This window comes from Culex pipiens, chromosome 3, assembly GCF_016801865.2.
Source record: "Culex pipiens pallens isolate TS chromosome 3, TS_CPP_V2, whole genome shotgun sequence".
Taxonomy (NCBI): Eukaryota; Metazoa; Arthropoda; class Insecta; order Diptera; family Culicidae; genus Culex; species Culex pipiens.
Genome location: NC_068939.1, coordinates 72,648,074 through 72,672,536, shown reverse-complemented (window position 1 = coordinate 72,672,536; position 24,463 = coordinate 72,648,074). Strand labels below are relative to the sequence as shown.

The window sequence follows — 24,463 nt, the reverse complement described above, 5'->3', positions numbered from 1 at the left end:
GAGCAACATAAGAAAAGGGCAGATAAGCATTTTGACAGCTGAAACTATTTTCAAAACTACAAGACAACAAGTAACTTTTTCCCAAAACTCAAAGTGTTAAATAATAGCTAGCCTTCCCAGCTACCTTCTAGCGCAGCTTTCGTTAAATAGTTACCTGTTGTCTCGTAATTTGCGAAATAGTTCTAGCTGTCAAAATGCTTATGCGCCCTTTTCAAATGTTGCTCCAGAAATATCACTGTTCACTGTTTACCTGAAATTTGATTGCAGGTCCGAATTCAGCGACCTAAATAACTATAAGAAACCATACTTTGGCTTCCAATACATATGCCGCATGTAAATAATAGGCCGTGCTTGTTAATTCTGAGAAATTTGTAAAATTGGCACTTTTTTTCTCACTAAAACTCAAATATCTTTGGGTTGGAGTATCGAAATTACGTTTTCTCCTAGAGAAAAATGTTCGTGGTAAAATTTCCTACATGCTACATTCATTAGTTTTACTGTAAAAATGTCCACCCAATTGTAAGTAAGCATTTAACAACAAAAAAAGTAAACAAAAACAACTTTTCGACATTAAATTGCCTAGCAGAACCCAAAAACTTAAATATTGGTCAATTATCGATAGTGCATCTTGATCCTTGGACAATAAACTATCATTTAAAAAGTGAGCACCTATATTGTTTGACAAAACCTTAAATTGGGGCAAGCAAATGCAACATTTTGGGCGCCCGAAATACGAACGGAGCGCTGCGCTCGCAGAATCAAAATTAGATTAAAAAAGATAGGAGGAACATACACCTTAGATTTATTGGTCCTTTATGTGAAATCGTCTCAGCTTTCGAATGGATTTGTCAGTTTTTCGATAAAGCGGGGCGCCGGCCTTCAAAAATGACTTTTAAAAATACATTGTTGTTTTATGGCTAAAAAATGTATGGAACGGTATTTTTCTGACAAGTGCATTCGAAAGCTCTGCTCATTTCCTTTCCAAAACACCCCTAAACATCAAGGGTTCGTTGAGGTTTTGCAAAGTTATTAGCAATTTTGTAGACGCGCCTAAGTCAAAAAATTACCAATTTAAAAAAATGTATTAGCTTCGTGGCGCCGAGGTGAGGACAAATTTAACCAACCAAACATGGTTTCATTCATAACTTGGTGGGGGCTATTGGAAAAGTACATTGCTTTTGATTTTTGAGCACCTTGTGTAAATAGTGGTCCACTTTCAGCGAGAATTACTCAACTATTTTTAAGATTTGGCAGTTTTTTTCCCTTAATAATATGTAAATAAAAATAATTTAGATTGTCGTGTAAATTCTGTAAAACATGTAAACAAGCATTTTTCTAAACAAATCTAAGCATTAATGATTCTCACAACCTTTTTTGAAAACAACATCGATCAACTTATTTTGAATTAAGCTACACGTTACATCCACCCTTAATAACTCTGAAGTTGATTAAATTAAACTAAATTAATGCAGTGAAAGAATAAAAAAGCGAGCATATTTCCCCCTCCATTCAACACTTTGTTAAAGTTTACTCAATTGAAAACCGTGCTGATAGCAAGCACATTATGTGCACCTATTATGGGCAATTTTCAAACATTACAAAAAAAAGCTTTTTGCTGCAAACTTGCAAACATTCACACTGCCCACGCTCGAATGCTTCCCACAGATGGAAAAATAATATTTATCTGTTTAACAATTATACCTGTCGAACGCATCGCATCGAAACGTGGGGGGAGGGGAATTTATCGCGACAACATATCGCTAGCGAGGGGTCGTCCCTTAGTGACGTACACAGAAAAAATGATGGTAATATTCATCAGGAAATGGAGACAGATTTTGTGTAAAAAAAAAATGATTAATTTTACCTCAAAAAATGATGAATTTTCATCAGTTTTTGATAAATATTTATCAGGTTCACATTTCTACACTTTTTTTATGTAATATTACCTATTAAATTTTCAACATTCCAAAATTCAACTTTTTTTTTCTGTGTAGAGTCACCAAATTTTAAGAGTCAATATTGTAGAAATTTAGCTTAAAGTAATTAATGCCAGTGTTTAAAAAATGTTTGAAAATGTCGCATCATTCATGGATGGCCCCTAAAATTGTGCCACGACAAAAAAGGGATAAAATTGACGCCGATGGTGAAAAGTTAAGTGTTCCGGGAAAGGGCTGATTGGGCACGACCAATTTAACGTTTATTCTGACTTTTCATTGGAATACATTGACCCAAAAAGGCAATTTCAAACTAGTTTTGAATAATTCCTGCTACAAATCAGTGTGACATTTTGCCAACTATACTGCATCGGCGACATCCCTTTGCGCGGTCATTTCGGGGCTTATCGCTTTCGATCAATTATCATAAACCAATCCGCGATATGGTAATCTCGGTGCTGGCCGTTAGCACATTTTCCAAATGCCCGAAAACCCGTTGAAATTAGAACTCGGTTCTGGCCAAATGACCGCAGCATAGTAGCGAGCGAATCGCAATTAAACCACCACAAATTTGAGGGGGGTTCTGCTCGTTTTGCGCTTCCAGTCGAGTGAAAAGTCAATATCCCGCAATTTTCCACGAATAAAAACGCGTAATAATCCCCGCGAGCTGAACTTTTCGAGGGTGTAACTCTGTGGAGCAAAATGAAAAATTGTGTAATAGAACAAAAAAAAGTGTAACCTCTTGCGAGAGAGAGCCCATTCCAAAAGTCATCGTGATTCAGTGGAAATGAATTCCACGTAATGCGAATCCGCCTATGAAGTCTGTGAAGTTCAAGGTAAAGTTGGTTGCCACTGGACACAGGATCAAGTTTCGATTGCGAGTTAATTTACGGCGTTTTGTCCGAAAGTTTCGTGACTTGGGGGGGATTTTCACGCAGTTTCCCTTTGGTTTGGGTAACCGACCTTGTTATGTGTGGACCTTGCGTGACAAAATGCCACTCAAGTGGGGGTGTTGCTAAATTTAGCTGGGTTGGTAATTTGGTTTTGTCATGTTTGGGAAAAATTCAAATTTTGAAGAAGATTTACGTGAATTAAACAATAAGACTAATGCATGTTTTATTCAAAGTTTTTGTCTATTCACTTTAAAACATTTTTAAAAAATTTAAAGAGTGCGAAACATTTTACTGGAATTAAAAAAAAATCATTGGTAGCCATTAGAGCAGTTCTCTCAGATTTCGGTCATTTTTTTTGTATTTTTTAATGCGACTAAAACATTTTTGGTGCCTTCGGTATGCCCAAAGAAGCCATTTTGCATCATTAGTTTGTCCATATAATTTTCCATACAAATTTGGCAGCTGTCCATACAAAAATGATGTATAAAAATTAAAAAAATCTGTATCTTTTGAAGGATTTTTTTGATCAATTTGGTGTCTTCGGCAAAGTTGTAGGTATGGCTAAGGACTACACTGAAAAAAAATTATACACGGTAAAAAATTGGTGATTTTTTATTTAACTTGATTTGCAATAAAACACTATTTAATTTTTTTTTAGAACATATAACTAGGGGACATAAAATGCCAACTTTACAGAAATTTCCAGGTTGTGCAAAAAATCTTTGACCGAGTTATGAATTTTTTAATCAATGCTGATTTTTTTCAAAAAATCGAAATACTGGTCGCAAAAATTTTTCAACTTCATTTTACGATGTAAAATCAAATTTGCAATCAAAAAGCACTCTAGTGAAATTTTGATAAAGTGCACCGTTTTCAAGTTATAGTAATTTTTAGGTATCTGTTTTGAAAACAGTCGCAGTTTTGTTTTTTTTTAATTAGTGCACACGAAAAGATCGGAAAATTACTCGAATGTTTCATGTTTTAACATTGAAAATCGGACCATTAGTTGCTGAGATATCGACATTAGAAAATGGTGGGTTGTTTGGGTGAGACTTAGCAAACATCAATTTTCCTATTTTTAAACGCTTGCATGCCAGTATCTCAGCAACTAAGGCTGGTACAAATATTTTTAAAAGTTTTTGTCACCCCCCCCCTTCAATATTGGCCCGAAAAATCAGGGGGCAAAAAAAATATTTTTACAATAAACTTCAAAATTTCAATGAAAATTCAAGTGCAACCAACTGAAATCAAATTAAAATACATTCTCCTGCGTTTAAAATCATTTTTAGCATGTTTGGGTTTATTAAAAAATCTTAAGATTTTTTGAAAATTTTCGATGCAAAATCTTTTTTTTCGATACAATTTTTGTTTTTGTCAGATCTTAGATTTTTTGAAAACTAATGATTGCAAAACAACTGAACTAGTGTAAAATGCATTTTCAAACACTTTTTTCATTGAAATGTGAAGACTATGGCTTGTTATTAAAATTTTTATATTTTTTTATTTTTTTGCCCCCCCTCTTGACCTCGGCCAGGGCCGAGGGACAAAAACTTTTTTAAATATTTGCATCGGCCTAAGGGTCGTATCAACAAAGTTCAAAAAAGCAAACTATAGAGAATTTTCTCAGCTCTTCAAAAATATTTTTTTCAGAAGTGGGCATGTGCACTAATTTAAAAAAATGAAAAACTGCTACTATTTTCAAAAAGTTACCTAAAAATGGCTATGACTTGAAAACGGTGCACTTTATCAAAATTTCACTAGAGTACTTTTTGATTGCAAATTTCGAAAAATGAAGTTGAATAATTTTTGCGACCAATATTTCGATTTTTTTTTAAATCTGCATTGATTAAAAAAATCATAACTCGGTCAAAGATTTTTTTATGTCCACCAGAACATATCAAAAATTAAAAAAATATTAAAAATAGTATTTTTTTGCAAATTAAGTTTTAGTGACAAAAAGTTAAATAAAAAATCACCAATTTTTTTTTTATCGTGTATCATTTTTTTCAGTGTAATCCTTATCCATACCTACAACTTTGCCGAAGACACCAAATCGATCAAAAAATTCCTTCATAAAAATAAAAAATACAAAAATTAAAATTCTAAAACAAATTACCGATTTCGTAGAGAATTGCTCATTATCCTTTACAAAACAAATGCTGAAAAACTCAACTTTTTAGCACTGAAATGGATGCTAAAAGTCTCAATTCAATTTTCCAATTTTTCAAGTAACAAAATCTTGGAAACTTTTGAATCGTTTTCCAATGTTAAAACATAAAACTTGTGTAATTTTCATCTTTCCCAATAAGGATAATTTTTTTTAAATAATTATAACATTTCAATAGTCATTAAAACAATTGTTTTCGACTTTTACAAATATTAGGCTCGAAAAAAAGTTTAACAAATTGTGTACCCTTAAACAAAAAAAAAACCCTTTTTTAATCAAAGTATTCTTCAACTTTTCTTAAATTTCTAGACAATAGAAATCTTTTTTTCGAAAAATTAAAATTATCGTTAAAATTTACTTTTTTTTATTCATCATCTAATATTCAAAAAAAGAGGCATTAGTTGGGTTTTCCCTTTTTTCAACAATATTGTCTTTTTGTACTTATTTATTTAAATACGGGTATAAAAAATTTGATTGAACAAATATCTTAACCCTCTACAACCCAACCCAACCTTTCGATCTAAAATTTCACCAAAAATCAAATTTTCAACCAATTTTTGATCTTTGATAAGCATTGGAAAGAAAAACTCTAAAAATTTAAGAAAAATTGGTACTTGTTTCGTATGACATTGCCAATGTTTAAAAAAAAAATTTACTGTGAGCAACTTTGGATGTATTTTTCACAAAAATTTTCTTTAAGCTACACAGCTAAAAAAGTAGTAATCCAGCTGCGTGTAAAAGTGCTAGGTGTAAAATGAATATTGCATTATTGTATGCAATTTTATGTAATTTTACGCCCTGAAATATGTAGCCCATCAGTATGGGAAACCTACTTGACCGAAATGTCAAGCTCATATATGCGTTTATCCTTACAGCATTTCATCGGTCTGATGGCCGAGTGGGCTAAGGTGCCAGTCCTTACTGTTGGTGCTGGGTTTGAATCCCGTCGGTTGCAACTTTTATTTTGTGTTTGCAAAAATTGTACATGCAGTGTGTAATATTAAGTGTTTATTTTGACGAAGATGATGTGCATGCTTTTGCTTGCGATTTTACTATCGGATTTTTTGCTGTGTATGTAAAAAAAGTGTACAGTAACGTTTGTATTGACTTGACTTTGCCGCTACGCATTTTTAAACAATTTGATGATGGTATAATTCTATAGTAAACAAATGTGAAAAACTTGCATAATATGAAAAAGTGGCTTAAAACCAGAAAAAAAACTAAATTGGCAAAAGATTATAATAAGCCATTAGATTAGCCGAATACTATCAGAAACCAACATAAACTAAACAAGATATGTGCAAATAAAATGACAAAGAATCAAACAAGAAAAACATAAAACAAGAGAAGTAAAGTTTTTCGTTGAACAAAAGTTGCTCAAAATGACCCTCTAAATTAAAATTTTCGAAACATAAAATCGTTCCCGCTTTGATTTCACAATGTAGCACTTCTTTGCAGGTTAAATTAATTAGCATTTGTATCATTCGCACATAGTTTGCTCCCGAAATGTTCGCCTGGGAAAACACACAACATTTAACGCAAGATTTACATAAACGCGTTTAAACATGCAGCAGCAGTTGCAGCAGCAAAAAAAGGGGCAAAAATCGTATCGTTGATTTTACAAAGTGGCACTGGCACAAATTCACACCTACAAAAAAGGGAGGCATCGCAGCCGCCGCCACCCCCTAACCTTGCATGGGAAAATTGCGGGGAGCAAACGCAAAGCCAATTATGCAAATTGTGTGAAACGAAATTCGCTCTATTTGTTAATATTTGTTTAAAGCTCTGCTGAATCCACTGCACTTCCACTCTGACTCTGACTCCAGGAACAGAGTTGCACTGGCACTTGCCGGCGTGGCTAACATAAAATGCAATTTTTCAATTTGTTCGTGCCGCTGCATGGAGCACTTTTTTTTGCTGCTACTTCGTTTTTCCAACATTTTTCATCATCTCTCCAAAGCAGCGGCACTGGTCTCGTGGATGATTTATTTTTAAGCTTCCCTAGGTTCTCTGCATTGGACAGTGAAACTTTCTCTGCAAGTTTTCCAAGCATCGTTAAACGGTTCTGTTCTTTTTTTTTGTTAAAGCAATCAAGTCTTTCTTGTAAACATTCATAACTTGACTTGTATTTACCGCAAATAAGGAAATGTTACCTGGTCAAAAAGTAATTTCCCAAAATAGTTGAAGTCATCAGAAGTAAAGCAACTATTTAAATCGTTTTTTTTTTTTTTTGTAAAAACGCTAGCATTGCAAGTAAAAAAAACACTCCATATTTCCAACCTCTTCCCGGTTCCGGAGCAGCCTAGATTGATTACAAAATGAAGCTTACTCAAACTTGAGCCATCCACCCACTCAACTTTCCCGAGCCATTTTCCACCCAACCGCCGGTGAGGGCATCTGGCTGGTTGTCTTTTCCTCTCTGGAAGTACGAAAGTAATCTCTTTCTCTGGGGGTTCTACGAGTAATAAGTGTTGCATCTGCTGCCGGCATTAGTTTGATTTCTAGGGTGGGCTTATTTCATTAAGAGGATGGAAATATTTAATTTTTATGATTACTAACAAAATCATCGAATGTTTCGCACCTGGGTTAAGTCCCTGATTTTTTTAAATTTTTGCTCCATCATAAAACCAATAAAAATAAATAAATAAAAATTAATCAGCTTGAAATTTTGAAAATAGTTGATTACGGTCAACTTCACTTTGGATAATCGAACCACGAAAAAAAAAAAATTGTCTTATTTTTGATTGTTGAGCTTTAGTATGACCCTTAAACTACTCTAAAGTGATTTAGAATTTTCAATCCAAGATGGCGGCCAAACTGGCGATGATAAAATATTGAAAAAATGCATTTTTGAACTATACAGGTAATCAATCATTCAAATTTGACTGAATTGGGGTCGAAGAACTCGAATTTGTTGTTTAAAACTAGAAAATAAAAAAAAACGAAAGCAATTTGGTTTGTTCGTGGTCCGCTGACAAAATTCGCAAAATTCGGTACTATTTTTTCTATTGATGATTTGTCAAATCATGATATTTGTATTTATATCTTTTTAATGTCTAATAACAGCTGATCATGACTTGAATAAAATTAGTTTTTTATTCAAAAGAACTGCAAGTTTAACAAGTAATGCAAGTAATTTTAATTTTGTTTCGTATTCAGAGGTCATTCTGAGCAACTTTTGTTCTGCAAAAAAATCACTTGTCTTTTAAAAAAATTGCCTGAAAATATATTTAAGGTTTATTAGTAATTTCTAACATCGATGCCCACCTATAAGGGAGGTTGGGTTATAAAGGGTTAACCTACAATATTTGAATGCAGTTTCAAAAGCGAAGTTACTTAAGTTAAGCCAAAATATCTATGGCTATTTTGACAATTTTTTTTTTTTTCAATTCTGTTTGATACAGTTTTTAACCGACGAAAGGGCCAACGATAAAGAAACTGAAATGTTTGAAAAAATATCAAAGATGTTGTGAAAAACATTAAATGTGCGGATTAGTGCATAAAACTATCAATAGTTTTCAGTAATTGTATTGAAATTTAAACATTACTTTTATAAAAAAAAATTGTGAAAATATTTTATTTATGCATTTTTGGAAAGTCAGGACAAAATTTTAAACTCTATGTTTTTTAACTCCCAAGAATTCTGTCTTAGGATGTCACGAAATGAGAGCATTTTTTTTCTAAATTTGATTGTTTCTGCAACGATTTAATATTTGCTTCGTTTACTATATTAAGCTTGTCTTCTTGGGGTTTCTTCATCAAATTATATGACTTTTGAGACACAGATCAAAATCTTTTTCAGGACTTTCAAGAAGGGTACATCCGGCATATGCCGATTCATGCCGGTGCAAAAATTCGTAAAATTAAACTTAGTACAGAATGTTCTAGAGTGTTGATCAAATTTCTTCGAAAATTATTGAAGAAATTTAGCAAAAAAAAGTTGAATTTTCGAAGGTTGAAAATTTGGTTGGATTAATAATACCTTTATTTTGAGTAATTTTACATTAAAAAATGTGTAAAAATTTGAACCTGGTGAAAATTCACCAGAAACAAATAAAAATTCACTAGTTTGTGATGTAATATTACACATTTTTTTGACACAAAATCTTTAATAATTCCCTGATGAATATTACCATCATTTTTAAAATTGTAATTTCAAAATGAAACCAATTCCAGAATTAACACTCTATCAAACGCCTTTCTTATTGATTTGCATTGTGAAAAAAGGCAAATAAATGGAAATATGAAATTCATGAGCTGTCAAAGATACGTGTTTGTCCGTAGTGTAATTTTCAATGATTTTTCCACCATCACCATATCATCATATAACAAAAAATCTGGATAATAGAGCAGAACGCTTTGGCCGCAAAACTTCTCCAAGTTTAAATATTTTACTCTCGGTATATTTAAACATTTCAACGTCGAATTAAATGCAATTTGGCACAATTTTCCGTTTCCAGATTTTTTTTGCAGACAATCGAATTTAAACTTTTGAAACTGTGTATTGTACTAATGTTCAACAAAAAAAAACTAGACAAGCGACGCTAGTTTTTATTTTTGAAAATTATGTACTTTTTTGCGAAAAGATCGGAAAATTTCACGAATGTTTCATGTTTTAACATTGAAAATCGGACCATTAGTTGCTGAGATATCGACATTAGAAAATGGTGGGTTGTTTTGGTGAGACTTAGAAAACTTAAATTTTCGTGTTTCTTTTTCTTAAAGCGGCTGTATTTCAGCAACCCGAGGTCCAATCTTCAATGTCTCTTAAACAATTTTATAGCAAATTTTCTGAACTATTAAAAAAAATATTTTTAGAAATGGTCACTTATGGTCACTATTTTTGAAAATCGAAAAACTGCAAATATTTCGCTAAAATCAAACTTTCGGTGGCTATACCTTGAAAACGGAGCTCTTTATCAAAAAATCTGTAAAGTAGTTTTCGGTTGCAAATTAAATTTTGCATTAAAAATAACGTCAAATTTGTTTTTGCATAAAATTTCGATTTTTTCGAAAAATCACCATTTTTTCAAAAATTCATAACTCGGCGGCAGATTTTTTGACCATGTTTTTCTATGGCTCAAAAGTTGCGGATTTTTGTCCCCTAAAACATATCAAAAAATCTCGAAAATCAAAAAATACGTATTTTGGAAAATTGAGTTTTTGTCAAAAGAAGTTAATAAAGAAATCGGCAATTTTTTTTCCGTGTACCCATTTTTTTCTCAATAGTCCTCAACAATACCTACAACTTTGCCGAAGACACCAAATTGATCAGAAAATTCACTCAAAAGTTACAGCTGTTTGAATATTTACGTACCATTTTTGTATGGACAGCAGCCAAAATTGTATGGAGACTTGTAATTGCTCAGTTGAAAATTTTCAGGATTCGTAAAATTGAACGCTTTCGAGAACCACCCTACCAGAAGTGCATAATTAACATTGATCTACACTTAAAAAATTGGGGTTTTGCGAAATGTTGGATTTTGGAAGTTTATTTAAAACTATTCAAATAATCAAAAATGTTACCTTTTTTCTTACTATGCAAACCAGCGAGATGGATTTGCAACAAAATGAGACTAATAGAATCGGGTTGTTCCCGTACAGTGTAGTGCATTTGATGCAACTCCCAGGAAAAGGGGAAAACCTCGTTGATTGCATAGAAACAAATTAGGTTTTCCTCTCCAGCGCGGATTAGTTCGAAGAATTTGAAAGGGATATACTGAATATGCGCCGACTGATTGGTTGCAAAATTAGACTGAAAATTAAAATGGCTTCGTTGCTAAAATGGATAAAAATCATTTGATGTGTTTTATTGGAAATTGGAAGGTAAACTAGCTTGAAACATGAAAATTCACAGAGGTAACATTATCTGAATTGAGGGCAATTTGATCATCCTTGTGAGGGCTTCCTCTCAGTATGACTATTTGTAAATTAATTTACATTTTTTCTACTCATTGTTATTTAATCTATTAGATCGCGCACACGCACCATTGCCTCTGTTTGTGCATTTATTATCCGAGGTTTCAATTCAATTAAAAACTATAAACAGGAATTATTTACTGCAAACTCTCGTCCCTTTATGGGGAAGTTGGGGGTCGCTTTGTTTCCGGGGCGCGATTCCATCCAGTTCAATTGAGAATTCAATTTCCGATTTACTTTATGCACTCGTGCAGAAACACCAACAGAGAGAGCGAGAGTGTGCAAGTTCTGCTGTTTTACTCATGGTGCTGTTGCCGATAGATCGACGATTGAGCTCTCGGGGGGAGTGGAAGTGCCCCCTTCGATAGAGCTGCTGCTGCTCGCAAGTGCTTCGATTGAGCCATTTTCCTGTTTTGGTGTGGAGGTGTGTGCTATCGAGCGCTGTTGACTCAAGTGGACGAAAGGAAACACAAAAAAACACTACATTATTAGCTGATTGAGCACTGGAGGAAAGTGCATTCTGGAAAGAATCACATGTTTGATTGATTTTTACATGGGAAATTATAGATCTTCTGGTATATTATCCGCTCTTGTATTCACTCAGTTACTTATTCACTGATTTAGTCACTCACACGATTTAATAAATAACTCACACGTGCACTTCAATTCACCCAACTGGCATCATAATTTCACAACAGTAATAACCACCACCAGACAACTACCGTTTTGTGCTAAACTGTTCCATAATTCATCTGAAAAAGGGTACAATCTCCACACACCAAGCCAATCAATATGCACCGTGTCACACACCAGAGCAAGCCCACCAAATGCTTTATAACCGCGACTAAAACATCTGTCCCCAGTTAGTCATAATACGGCCAAACTTCGGAACCCTGGAAAACTGTCAGCACACGTGTCAACACCGGGTGGTAATTGCCTTTCGGTGGCCGTATAAATATATTCCGGAGTGCTTCGGCGGCGGCAGCACAGATTTGCCACTTGTGATAATTTACAAAATGTTAATGCTTGCAACTGCGCACCACCGGGGGTCTGTGCAAACATTGTGCAATAAAGTCTGTAGGCAGAGTCGTCAAGAAAAAAAAAATGGTAGCATAAATGTGAGTGTGTGTGTGCAAAAATATGCACAAACAATACCGTATTGTCGGTGGAACTAGACGGTTTTTTGTTTTCGGTTTTTGTTGCTGAATCGCAGTGGCCTCAGGGTCGATATGATTTATGCTGCAACCTCTACTTGTTCTAGTACTGACACTATTAGCTTCGGTGCTACTAGCTAGCATACAATTTTGCTGGACTCATTGATACTTTAGTGCAGGCTAACAAGCTGACTTGCTGTGAAGTCAGTGCTAACTGATTGGACGTCTTTGGTGAAAAAAATCAATTTGATCATTCTAAAAATTAAAAAAAAATGCAAATTAACAATAACATTCTGTTTTAAAAACCAATGTTCATAGTTGAGATTCGTGAATTTTTAAAAAGGAAGAAATGCTAAATATTCAAACATACTGTGTGTGACCAAGTCTCAACAAAGAGTTGCCAGATCTTCAATACTTTTGACTCACATTGTAGATGCAAAATATTTTCTATTTTTGTTTTTATTTTTACTTATTTTTTTAATTTATTTATTTTTTCTTGGAAAGGGGTTGCCAGATCTTCAAAGTATTTGTATCTTTAGAATGGTCTTCAAAGAAACTGAATATGATTTTCATCCCAATTCTTTAGATCTTTGGGGCATATCTCATGTAAAGATGGTGGCCAGATCAAGAAAAAATGCTGCACAGTTTTTTGACTTATTCTCGTCACTTTTGCAGTTTGCCGCCATTTGAACAACATTTTCAGATACATCAACAATAGAGAGTTGCTTGTTCTATTTTATTGGACCCATTAATTACTTTTAAATAGAGCAGTTCTCTACGAAATTGGTATTTTTCATTTTTTATTTTTTTTTCATCCGGCTGAAACTTTTTTTGTTGCCTTCGGTATGCCCTAAGAAGCCATTTTGCATAATTAGTTTGTCCATATAATTTTCCATACAAATTTAGCAGCTGTTCATACAAAAATGATAAAATTAAAAAATCTGTATCTTTTGAAGGAATTTTTTAATCGATTTGGTGTCTCCGGCAAAGCTTGGATAACACTCAAACGCTCGGGTAATCAATTGACCCCTATTTTTTTCTTAAAAATCTCATAACTTTTGATAGAGTTGACCAATTTGGATGCTTCCGGTTGCAAAAGATCCAGATTTGTCTATTTTTTTAACTGTCAGATGGGGGCCAAATATGGTCCATTTTTACCGGAGATATTTCGGATTCCGTTGGGGTACCTCAGCCCTCCAATATGGGTATTTGGCTAATATAATAAAAACTGTTCGACAGAAAAATGTCGGAAATGACGCAAAACTTCAAGGCATCATCCTAATACACCATCCTGCATAGATACATGACATGCTCAAGACCTTCGGGCACCGGAACAGGTTCCAACCAGAAACGGTTCACTGAGCTGATGTCAATAGGTGCCCAACTGGAACCGGCTCCGCTGCCCCGTAGGACTTAACAATTATTTTTGCAGGATGATGTATTAGGATGATGCCTTGAAGTTTTGCATCATTTCCGACATTTTTCTGTCGAAAAGTTTTTATTAGATTGGCCAAATACCCATATAGGAGGGCCGAGGTACCCCAACGGAATCCGGAATATCTCCGGTAAAAATGGACCATATTTGTCCCCCATCTGACAGTTAAAAATATAGACAAATCTGGATCTTTTGCAACCGGAAGCATCCAAATTGGTCAACTCTATCAAAAGTTATGAGATTTTTAAGAAAAAAATAAGGGTCAATTGACTACCCGAGCGTTTGAGTGATAAGGACTACACTGAAAAAAATGATAAACGGTGAAAAAAATTGGTGATTTTTAAATTCAATGTTTGTCACTTAACATAATTTGCAAAAAAAAAAACACTATTTTTATTTTTTTAATATTTTCTGATATGTTTTAGGAGACATTAAATGCCAACTTTTCAGAAATTTCCTGAATGAGCAAAAAATCTTTGACCGAGTTTTGAATTTTTGAATCAATACTGTTTTTTTTTCAAAAATCGAAATATTGCTCGCAACAATTTTTTCAATTTCATTTTTTGATGTAAAATCGAATTTGCATTCAAAAAGTACTTTAGTGAAATTTTGATTAAGTGCACCGTTTCAAGTTATAGCCATTTCTAAGATACTTTTTTTTAAATAGTTGCATCTTTTAATTTTTTTTTTGATTAGTGCACATGTTTGCCCGCTTTTGAAAAAAATATTATCCTCTATATTTTGCTTTTTTGAGCTTTGTTGATACGACCCTTCGTTGCTGAGATATTGCCATGCAATGATTTAAAAACAGGAAAATTGTTGTTTTCTAAGTCTCACCCAAACAACCCACCATTTTCTAATGTCGATATCTCAGCAACTAATGGTCCGATTTACAATGTTAAAATATGAAACAATCGTGAAATTTTATGATCTTTTCAAAAACAATATTTAAAAAAAATTAAATCAAGACTAACATTTCAAAAGGGCATGGTATTGAATTTTTGGCCCAATTGCAATGTTAATCTTGATTTAAAAATTTGCAAATATTGTTTTCGAAAAGATCAGAAAATTTCACGAATGTTTCATATTTCGTGAAATCGTAAAATGTGTAAAATGTGTCGTTTTCGAGCTACTCTTTGGTGCTTTTTGAAAATATTTCTTGAAAGAAAAACACCCTGCATTTTTTTATAGGTTTAGACAAATTTCCTACAATTTTCTCTATGGAACTTTTAAATTCGGGCAATTAGCTTCTGAGATACAGTCTCACAAAACATTCGAATCGATGAAAATCAAATGGTTCGATTTTCAATGTTGAAAAAATGAACTTTTGGGACATTTTCTGATCATTATTTTTTATATTTTTTTCGGGGGTGCTTTTTTTTCAAGAAAATTGTAGTAGATATTTTCCGATTGTAAATTGGATTTTACATCAAAAAATGATTTTTAATATATATTTTTTGGGCAGGTTTTCGATATTTTATTTTCAGTTGTAAAATATAGTTTTCGATTCAAAGCTCTTTTGAGATGTTAATTCCCTTTTACAAAGGTTATAATCAGATGAAAATCAAGTTTGATTAATTAGCAGATAAACAAATCTTGCAAAAGCTATTCATTCACCTTTTTTCACCAGCTACATTGCGTTGGCCAATGGCAGCCCTGAAAACTCACCAGCAGGATACTAAAGTCCAAACAGATGCCAACTCTCTGTGTCCTTACCAGCGAGGCACTGTATCACAAATTGCCCTATTGGGCAAGTTGATGTCTCCGCAGAAGTCCCCAGCGGCCTTTCAGGTGTGACCCTGTTTCATACTCTTTAGTCTGCTGACGACGGTTCCAAGTTCGGATTTCGAGGGCGGTGTTCCGTGATTTATTGTTGGCTGAGGGAAAGATAAATTTTATTCGTTTGATTGTGTTGTAATGAGATTTAACAAATTTAGTTTTGGCTTTCCCATTTCAAACTGTCAATTTTTCAGACCACATGTTGACAGCACACAAAGTACTGGGTCCAATTTGTTCTCGTACATCGTTGTGCAACTCATTCCCTTTCCCTGTTTTTTGTTTTTGTGTATGTACCACCAACGCACAGCTGAGAGTTAAGTTAATTCACACGTTCGAAGTCATGTTTTTTTCGTGCTTGCGTACCGTAAAACGGGGTGACTTTGATAGCCGGGGTGACTTTGATAGGTTTGCGATTTTTCCGCAAAATTAAGAGTACAGTTAAAATACGTAAGGAATGGTTTAGAAACATACTGACCATGGTAGAGAAGTGTTCAAAGTACCTCAAGAAGAACTTTTCATAAAATTTTGACAAGTTTAAAAAGTTAGTTAACTATAGTTAAGAAAATGTTTATGAAAGTCATTATTTTAAACTTCTCAAAGTGTCATGATTTTCTCAATGAACATGATTTTTAATCGAAAAATGGAATGAATTTTCGGATTCTTTGGACAATTTTCCACTAGGAGAAGGTTAAAAAGCTTGTAAATAATAAATAATATGTGTTTTTGAAACACGATTAAAAAAAAATCTCCAAATTTATAGTGCTTTGAATTCAGTATAAAATGCAATATAAATCGATAATTTTACAATAAAACTAGTTTTAACAAATTTCAGGCAAAATTCCGACTTTTTAACAATTTTACCTAAAATTTATATGTATTTTGCTAAAAAGCTTATACACTTAGTAAACTAAATATAAACATTGATTTTTTTTTTCTTAAAAACTATATCAGCTACTTTAGTGATGGTACATTTAGCGTACAAATAAAGTTTGAACATCTTAAATATGATTTTAACAAGAAAAACTATGACTATCAAAGTCACCCCGGAATTAAAACAAAGAATTTTAACGTAACTATTTTTCTAAACATTATTGAAAAAAACTTTTTTTTCTGAAATTGTGCATAGACTTTGTGTGCTCTACCCCAGTACATGTTTTAAACATAATAACCTTGAGAAAAACCTTACCTGTTGGAAAATATTCTGAAAACAAATTGAAATCCTATCAAAGTCACCCCGGTTTACGGTACTCACATGAGCAAAGTGAGACAATTTATCAAAAGGTTTCAGCAGGAGAGTACCTTCACCGTGGACCGAAACCGGGAACGAAATTGAGGTTAGAGTCGTGAGTCGAGTGCCGCTAGTGGTCACACAGTGCCCTGGACATTGGCGCCTCGGACATCCAAATGGGGCGGCATGACTTCAAAGCCTGTGAGGAGCGGGGCCAAAGGCATTTGAATATCTGCGTTTTTTATTTTTTATAATTATTATCCGAAACATATGCGCGGTCAAACCAACACCCGGTTTAATTGAGCAAACAGCTGGGAGGTTCTCTGGAAATTCATTTTTTTTAAACAATCCTTTTGAAATTATTGGCGAGCCTCCAGTCCTGAAGCAGTAATCAAAAAAAGTAATAATATGGCCTTTTATGATTTCTTATTTTGAGGACAAAGTGACCTAGCGAACTATGCAACATAGAAAGTAGAAGGTCTTGTTTCGATTCGTAATGTTTTGAGTATTTTTTTTTATCTTAATTTTTTTTCCGTAATTCCAAAGAATGCCTTCTCTGAGAAATGGAGAGAGAGATCGTGCAGTGGCGACTAATTCCAGAAAGATTCCGTCCAAAGTCCTATCTTTTTGGGACGCCCGAGAAGCGTGTCATGCAATCTGTCCAATACGAGTGATCAGAGAGGCGACACTTGGCACGACCTCTGTGTGACAAGACAGCAGAATGGCCGGTGGTGCGAAACTACCACAAATCAGCGGCTGTGCGCCTTGTTATCGTACGGTTAATAAGTGCAAAGTCACGAGGGTCCAATTGCGGTTACCAGATTTGTGTCATTTCTCGATTCCAATTTCTCATGTGCTTAAGGGGTAAGAGTGATTTTTGGAATTCGTGGGAACAACGTGAAACACCCGGTTGAAGCAAGAGTCTTCTCGTTTGTTTGATTTTGTCCCAATTAGCATGATGGATCTAAGTGGTTTGGGGTGAGTCTTCAAGCGTTTATTTAGATCATGCGGAAGTATGTTGAGTTTATTTACTTTCGAATAACTTGCTTTACAGCTAAATAATAACTAGTTTCTCTCTCTAGAAAACATCGTTCGTAACAGCAAAAATTTGCTCAGTCGAATCAAAATTCAACCATCAGCTGATGACTTAAGGGGTTACATACACAGAAAAAAATAATGTAAATTTGGAAGCTGTAATTTTGGGAGGTTGAATATTACCTCTTTTATGATGTAATTTTACCTCATTTTAGACTGAAAAAGTGACATTACACCAGAAAAGTGGTAAAATTACACATTTCCAGAGGTAAAATTACACCTTTTTTCTGACATAAAAGATGTACCCCTTCCCAGATGTAATATTACCACGATTTTTTTCTGTGTACATGTAAGAAATCACAAAATTTCATATTACAGAAAATTTATGGAATCTACTTAAAAGATGATTTTCAATCACTCCTGAAAGTTTCATGAAGATATTTCATGATTAAACTTAGTAAGAGACGATTTAAGCCCAAAATTTTGCCATGCGCAAAGCAGTCTGTCAAATTTTCTGAAAGTTTTTCTCAAAACATCGAGTTGATTTACAGGTGCCACGATATCTCAAGATGGGATGGACCAAATTGGCTGAAATTTGAGGTGAAGACTCTCAAGACATATCCCGTGTGCATGACAAAGCCCGATTTTTAAATTTTGCTTTTTAAAAAAATACAAAAATCAAAAACTGACGATTTTTTTATATGAAAAACATAAAAATATTTTTATCTTTTTTAAAAATAAACTTTTTGAAAATCGAACTTCGTCATGCACACGGGACCGGTCTTCACCAAAATTTTGAGCCGTTTTGGTCAAAGCAGTGTTGAGACTGTTGAGATACCGTGGCACCCGTTTTTTGAAACTGCTAACTTAAAATATAACTATTTTACAACCAAATGTCCTCAAATTTGTTTTAATAATAGATGAAAATGTATATTTTTATACCCTGAAAACAGATTTAGAAAAAGTTTAAATGTCTGCTCATACCAACCTCTAACATTTTTGCCAATTTACATGTATGTAACCCCTTAAGCAGCTGATCAGCTCTCCTCTTCTGCAGAAAAGTCAAAACAAAGACATGCCCACCAGGCAGTCACCCAAAGTGGTTCATAGTTGCGTAGGTGTGACGGCCAGCTCTGAGGGTAACTGTCGCTTTGTTTGATCTAATTGGTTTTGGCTCCAATAATTTCTTAGACAAGGAAGTATAATTTAATTTGATTTAATAGTGGATGTTTTCACACAACCACCTCCCAGCTGATTTAGCACTAGTACGACGACAACGATGAGTAAAGTAACTAATTGGAAGATGGCCAAAAAGCGTTGGCTTAAGCATTCTGTTTAAATTTTACAGCTGACCTGCATCGCTGAGTCCGAACACTCAGAAGGTGCAAGGTCAGATGCGTTGTTTGAGATTGTCTCAGACAGCTGACTCATTAACCGTTTGTCGCTCTTTGTCATCCTCTTTCGATCTACTTAGTAATTACTTATGCGTCAGTTTGAATTGATACTAATCTCTGTGTTTCCTCTCTTTCTCTTACAGGTATTATCAGCCCTCGACATCCTGCAGCCACCACATTTGGATTTCTTCCAAGAAATGTATCCTTTTCAACAAAAATAATCTTAAATAACCCTAAACATCATAAAGTTCCATTAGCCAAATTCAAATCCGCTGCAGTCCGGATTCCGCAGCGTAGCTTCGGCTGCACAGTTGAGCAAACCACCACCGCCACCAATCATCATCACGGAGGTACTAAAATCTTGTTTGGCAAACACCAGAGAATTTGTCCTGCGGCCACCGACATCAACTCGGAAATGGATTGGAAGTCGGCATCGCAAATCTGAAGTCTTCTCTGAATGAATCCAAATAGCAGTGTCTGACTTGGCGCTTGACTGCGGCCTATCTTGCTCTAACCTTGTCGTATTTGTCAAACCGATGCAATGCGATGTGATGTTCTGAATCTCTGCTCAGTTGTTTGGCCGAGGTCGTGTCATAAAAGCGTCTGGACCGGGGCAGGGGTGGTCAAACTATAAAAATTACAAATGTTTAATGGTTTTTCACATATTTTGAAAGGCCACATTTGGTTGTTGCTCTACTTTTTTAAGGTGATAAGGGAAATTCTCCACGGAATCCACACATAAGAGAAAAAAAATTTTTTTTTTTCCTTTAAAAATCAATAAATATCCTTCATTATTCAAACAAGCCAAAACTAATACATTAATACAGGTATGCCCAAGTAACATTTTAGGCTTTATCATAGCTGTCACAACCGCTATAAACCCTATCAGCCAAAACCAACATTAAAACCACACATCAATAAAAAGTGTAAATTTGGAAGGTGTAATTTTAGAAGGTTGAACATTACCTCTTTAATAATGCAATTTTACCTCAATTTAGACTGAAAATGCGACATTACACCAGAATAGTAGTAAAATTACACATTTTCAGAAGTAAAATTACACATTTTTCTGATATAAAAGATGTACCCCTTTTCAGATGTAATATTACCATGATTTTTTTTTCTGTGCGCTTAGTCGTAACGAGATCCCCAGAACACCGATAAACCTCTCTTAAAACCCAAAAGGACATCCGCAAAAAGTTGTAACGGCCTATTTACAAAACCTACATAGGAGTTCAAGGCTTTACAACTGAATCCTAACAGCCTCCTCAAAGCCTTAATAAAACTTTTGTTAAAACCCGGTCAGGAGTTTTGAAAAAATGCCACACAGCAAAAAATCCGATGGTAAAATCGCATGCAAAAGCATGCACATCACCTTGGTCAAAATAAACACTTAATATTACACACTGCATGTACAATTTTTGCAGACACAAAAAAAAAGTTGCAACCGACGGGATTCAAACCCAGCACCAACTGTAAGGACTGGCGCCTTAGCCCACTCGGCCATCAGACCAATGACAAACTGTATGGATAAACGCATATATGAGCTTGACTTTTCGGTCAAGTAGGTTTCCCATACTGATGGGCTTACATATTTCAGGGTGTAAAATCACATCAAATTGCATAAAATATTGCAATATTTATTTTACACCCAGGCCTTTTACACGCAGCTGGATTACTACTTTTTTAGCTGTGCATTTCAAACGTCTTCAAACGTCTTATGCCAGACAGGTTCTATTCTGGAAAATAATAAGTCGTCGTTTTGTCAAATGATATAATGGAGATGGTTTGTGAAAATGGCAAATTCAGCTGCGGTTCAAATTTTATCGATAAATGTTGGGGAGATATAGCCAAAAAAAAATCAACTCGCTTCATCAAAAATATTTATTTTTTTTTAATCTCACTTTTTAATGATTTTTTTATAATTTGCATTTTTCTGCAAAAAAAAAAAATCAGCTTCTATGACTATGCTAACAATGTCAATAATTCATCAAAAATGTGTGTTTTCATCCAATTTTAATCAAATTTATGCATTTTTCAAATTTTTCTGCCAAGATTGCGAACAATCACATTCAATCACACCAAGCGTTTAGCGCCATGTTTATGCATTGCTATTTGGCCGCGTTAAATGCTTTTTTAGGAGCTTATGGTTTTAAGTGAGCTTTTTGCATGCCTAATGGCACTTGACAGCTACAACACCCTTGGTTTTAAAGAAGCATGCGATAAAACCGTTTGGCATGACATTGTCATCGGGTTTTCAAGACTCTCTTAAAACTTCCATAAAACCTTATTGAAAGCCATTTGGCTTTTGTTGGCACCATAAAACCTTCTTAGAACCTTTAAATCAGCCCATGCTTATTGGGTGCTGTGAATGCCAACATAAAACTTATAAGCAATCAAGATGCTACCATAAAACCTCAATAAAGCTAAGTAGTGGCTAATTGGTTTAAAAATGTTACTTCTGTAATCATAGAAAAAAGTTTACAATCGACTGAATGTTTTTATTGATTTTTTTTTGCGTTACCTTTTGTGCCGTTTTTTAATAAAATAAAAAAGTACAATTTTAGAGGTGCAACCTTCAAAAAATATTAGGAAATAAAATATCAATATAAAACTCTTTTTTAATAAATTTACGATTTATAAATATAAATCCTTTAATTATGCTTCGATCATTTTTAAAACAAAAACGGTGCTGGAATTTTCAATTTCAACTAAAATAATTTAATTAGAGTGAGACTCAATAAATTCTATTTTGTTTTATAGTCTAGTTCAGTTGTTAATTGAACGGCACTTGAAAAGTCCCCTAAAGATAACAATAAAATTGAAGATTATAATTTAATTTATTCCTGTATTTTTTCAATTATTTTGAATCCTACATGACTAATTGATTCAATTTAAATATTTGATTTTTGTCAATAAATTAAACAAATCCATTGATTTTCCTCTGTTTTTTTCATGTTTGAAAAGTCAATATTTTTTTTAAAGCAATCTGATCTAATTCTATCTAACACTACAGATGCTGGAAAGTCTTAGGATTAAATTATGCCCAAGAACTTTTCTTGTCAATATTAAAAATTGCATTACATCCGAGAACACCCGAAAATGTATTGCAAAAATTAAAGTGGCCAGTCCTACTGCGTTGTGTTTACCGCAGAGAGGATTCTGAGAACGAATCACATTTCACAGAATCTATAGGGGAAGAAGGATGCATGGACATACCGTGCCAAACGTTCCGTTTTGCAATGAATGCATCAATAGTCTAACCTCAATCCTCGTGTACTTTTTCAAAAGGTCCTATGTACATAGGAAACCCATGGCGCATTGGTTGTTTTGAAAAAGTGATCTAGAATTATTCAATTTGGTTTTGACAACACCTGCCTCAAGGCATAAACACTGTACGGAACTATGCAGCATCCTCGACCTGTTCCAAAGCTAACCAATTCTGCTGTTGTATGTATCTCCGAGAGTCAGACAAACCCGTATAAACAAATCGTTCAAATCGATGACTCCAAATCTCGGGCAGGCAAGAGGAGAACCTTCTGCTGCTCTAGCTCAAAAGGATCAAATCTGAACCGGAATCTTTGAACGGCTTCTCATCGAGTCGTTCTAGGAAAAGGGTGAGAAATCGTTCCATTCTCGGCCAATTCATAAATCTCAATCAATCCTGAATTGATTAGCCTTTTGAGATGATTGACGTAAATGTTCTTTTGGATTTGGTCAAAACAAATGTTATTGTTTAGGTTTCTGGTAATTAATCTTTTTTTATACAATTTTCAATGTTGGAAACTAAAACAGAAAATCATTAATTTTCGAGCTCGTAAAACAACTAAAAAAAAATATTACATCGAACCAAACTTCGCGTTCGAAACAAGGAAAAAAGGATGAAAATCAATAATCGTTCGCGAATCGGAATTACACCCCCTTTTTTCCTCATTTTGTTTGCCAGGAGGGTATTTTTTGCGCTAAAAACGGGTTGATGATTATGAAATATGGTTTCCTTCTTCGAGATTACTGCCCTCCGAATCGAACCCAGAAAGGAAAACGAGCGGAACGGGAAATGGCGCGGCCAGCTTGATGAGAGAACCCTAATTATGAAGGTTTTCTTTCTTGCTTTTGCTTGTAATCGATCATGTTGCCTACCTCCGGGCGAAACGATGTAGGGTATTTAACATTTGGCATACATTTTGGCGAGGTGTCGATAAACAGCAGAAGGAAAACTTTCATCCCGTGACATGATGAAAGCTGTGCAGGAAACACACACAAGTTTTGCGCGCCAAACATGTAAGATGGTTGTTAACTTTATCGAATCTTTCCTCCCCTGGAAGCGAAGAGGAGCTATGCATCATCTCCATTAGCTCGGAATGGTTTGCGGGGGTGGTTTTCCAAAGGAGAAAGGGGTTGAAAAGATGGATTCAAGCGTAATGCCTCGGCTGCACTTTGCTGGTGTACTTTCTGTACTGATAGAGTAGTAAGTTGAGTTTCGAGAGTGGAAAACTCTCAAGAACATGATGTTGTTGGGGGCACGGAAAAGCTACTGTTATACAGTTCAACAAAAATACGTAAATTTCGTGTATGAATATTCGTAAAAATCTGCATCTTGAAAAGGGATTTTTGGAACGCTTTGGTGTCTTCGGTAAAGATGTAGGTAATGATTAAGACTTAAAAAAAAACACTGAAAAAATACTTTTTTTTTATTTGACTTTTTATCATTAAAAGATGAATTGCCAAAATACGTACAAGCTCGATTATCCGAAGCCTCGATTATCCGATATTCGATTATCTGAAGTTCGATTATTCGGAGATTTGTATGATTGAATTGAATATATATAGATTGAATGCTTGTTAAATTATTAAATGCATTTTTTCAACACTTCATTGCCGCCATTTTGGCCGCCATCTTGGATTTAAGAATTCTAAATAACTTTAGAGTAGTTTAGGGGTCATACAATCTCTTATTTTGTTATTCGATTATCCGAAAATTTGATTATGCGAAGCGAAATTTTTCCAAGGCCTTCGGATAATCGGGTCTGGACTGTATTTTGAAGTTTAAAACGTTGCTTAATCCACCTTAAGGTGGTTATTGCCTTCCTTACATTCATGTTGTATTTTAGGTTGCATTTACAAGTTAATTTAAAAGTTTTTTTTTAATTTTTTTATTTTTTTTGTAATTATTGATTTTACCAGAACAGAAATTTTCAATTCTTTTTTTACCAACTCTCTAAAATAAAGGAGAAAAGCGGGGGCTGTAATTGAATTTAAAAGTGCTGATATGCCAACATTAGGTGCACGATGGAATTGCATGCTGTCTTAGTAAACAATGTCTCATGAGTGGTATATTTCAGTAAAAAGTTCGTGTAAATCTTTGTCGAGAAAAAATGATGTATTCAGCAACATAATTAATACAGACTTTTCAGAAGAGACGCAGACACTGCTTAAGCAATGTGGCAACCGGGCAATACGCATGCTGCGCGACTCTCGCTCGTAAGCAAAAAGACCCGGCCTTTAAGGTTATGCAAAAATCACCC

At 34.3% G+C, this 24,463-nt stretch overlaps 1 protein-coding gene across 3 annotated transcripts in view; it reads left to right on the top strand.

Annotated features, from left to right (window-relative positions):
- LOC120416540 (serine/threonine-protein kinase NLK) overlaps nucleotides 1-24,463 on the top strand; it is a 208,746-nt gene that overhangs the window by 160,346 nt on the left and 23,937 nt on the right. For all 3 annotated transcript variants that reach the window (XR_005605354.2, XR_005605353.2, XM_039578263.2), the window contains exon 4: nucleotides 19,082-19,137. Coding sequence is in view for 1 of the 3 variants with exons in the window: in XM_039578263.2 (XP_039434197.1) it covers nucleotides 19,082-19,137 (56 nt within the window). In the remaining 2 variants the exon portion in view is untranslated. The remainder of the gene's footprint in view (nucleotides 1-19,081; nucleotides 19,138-24,463) is intronic.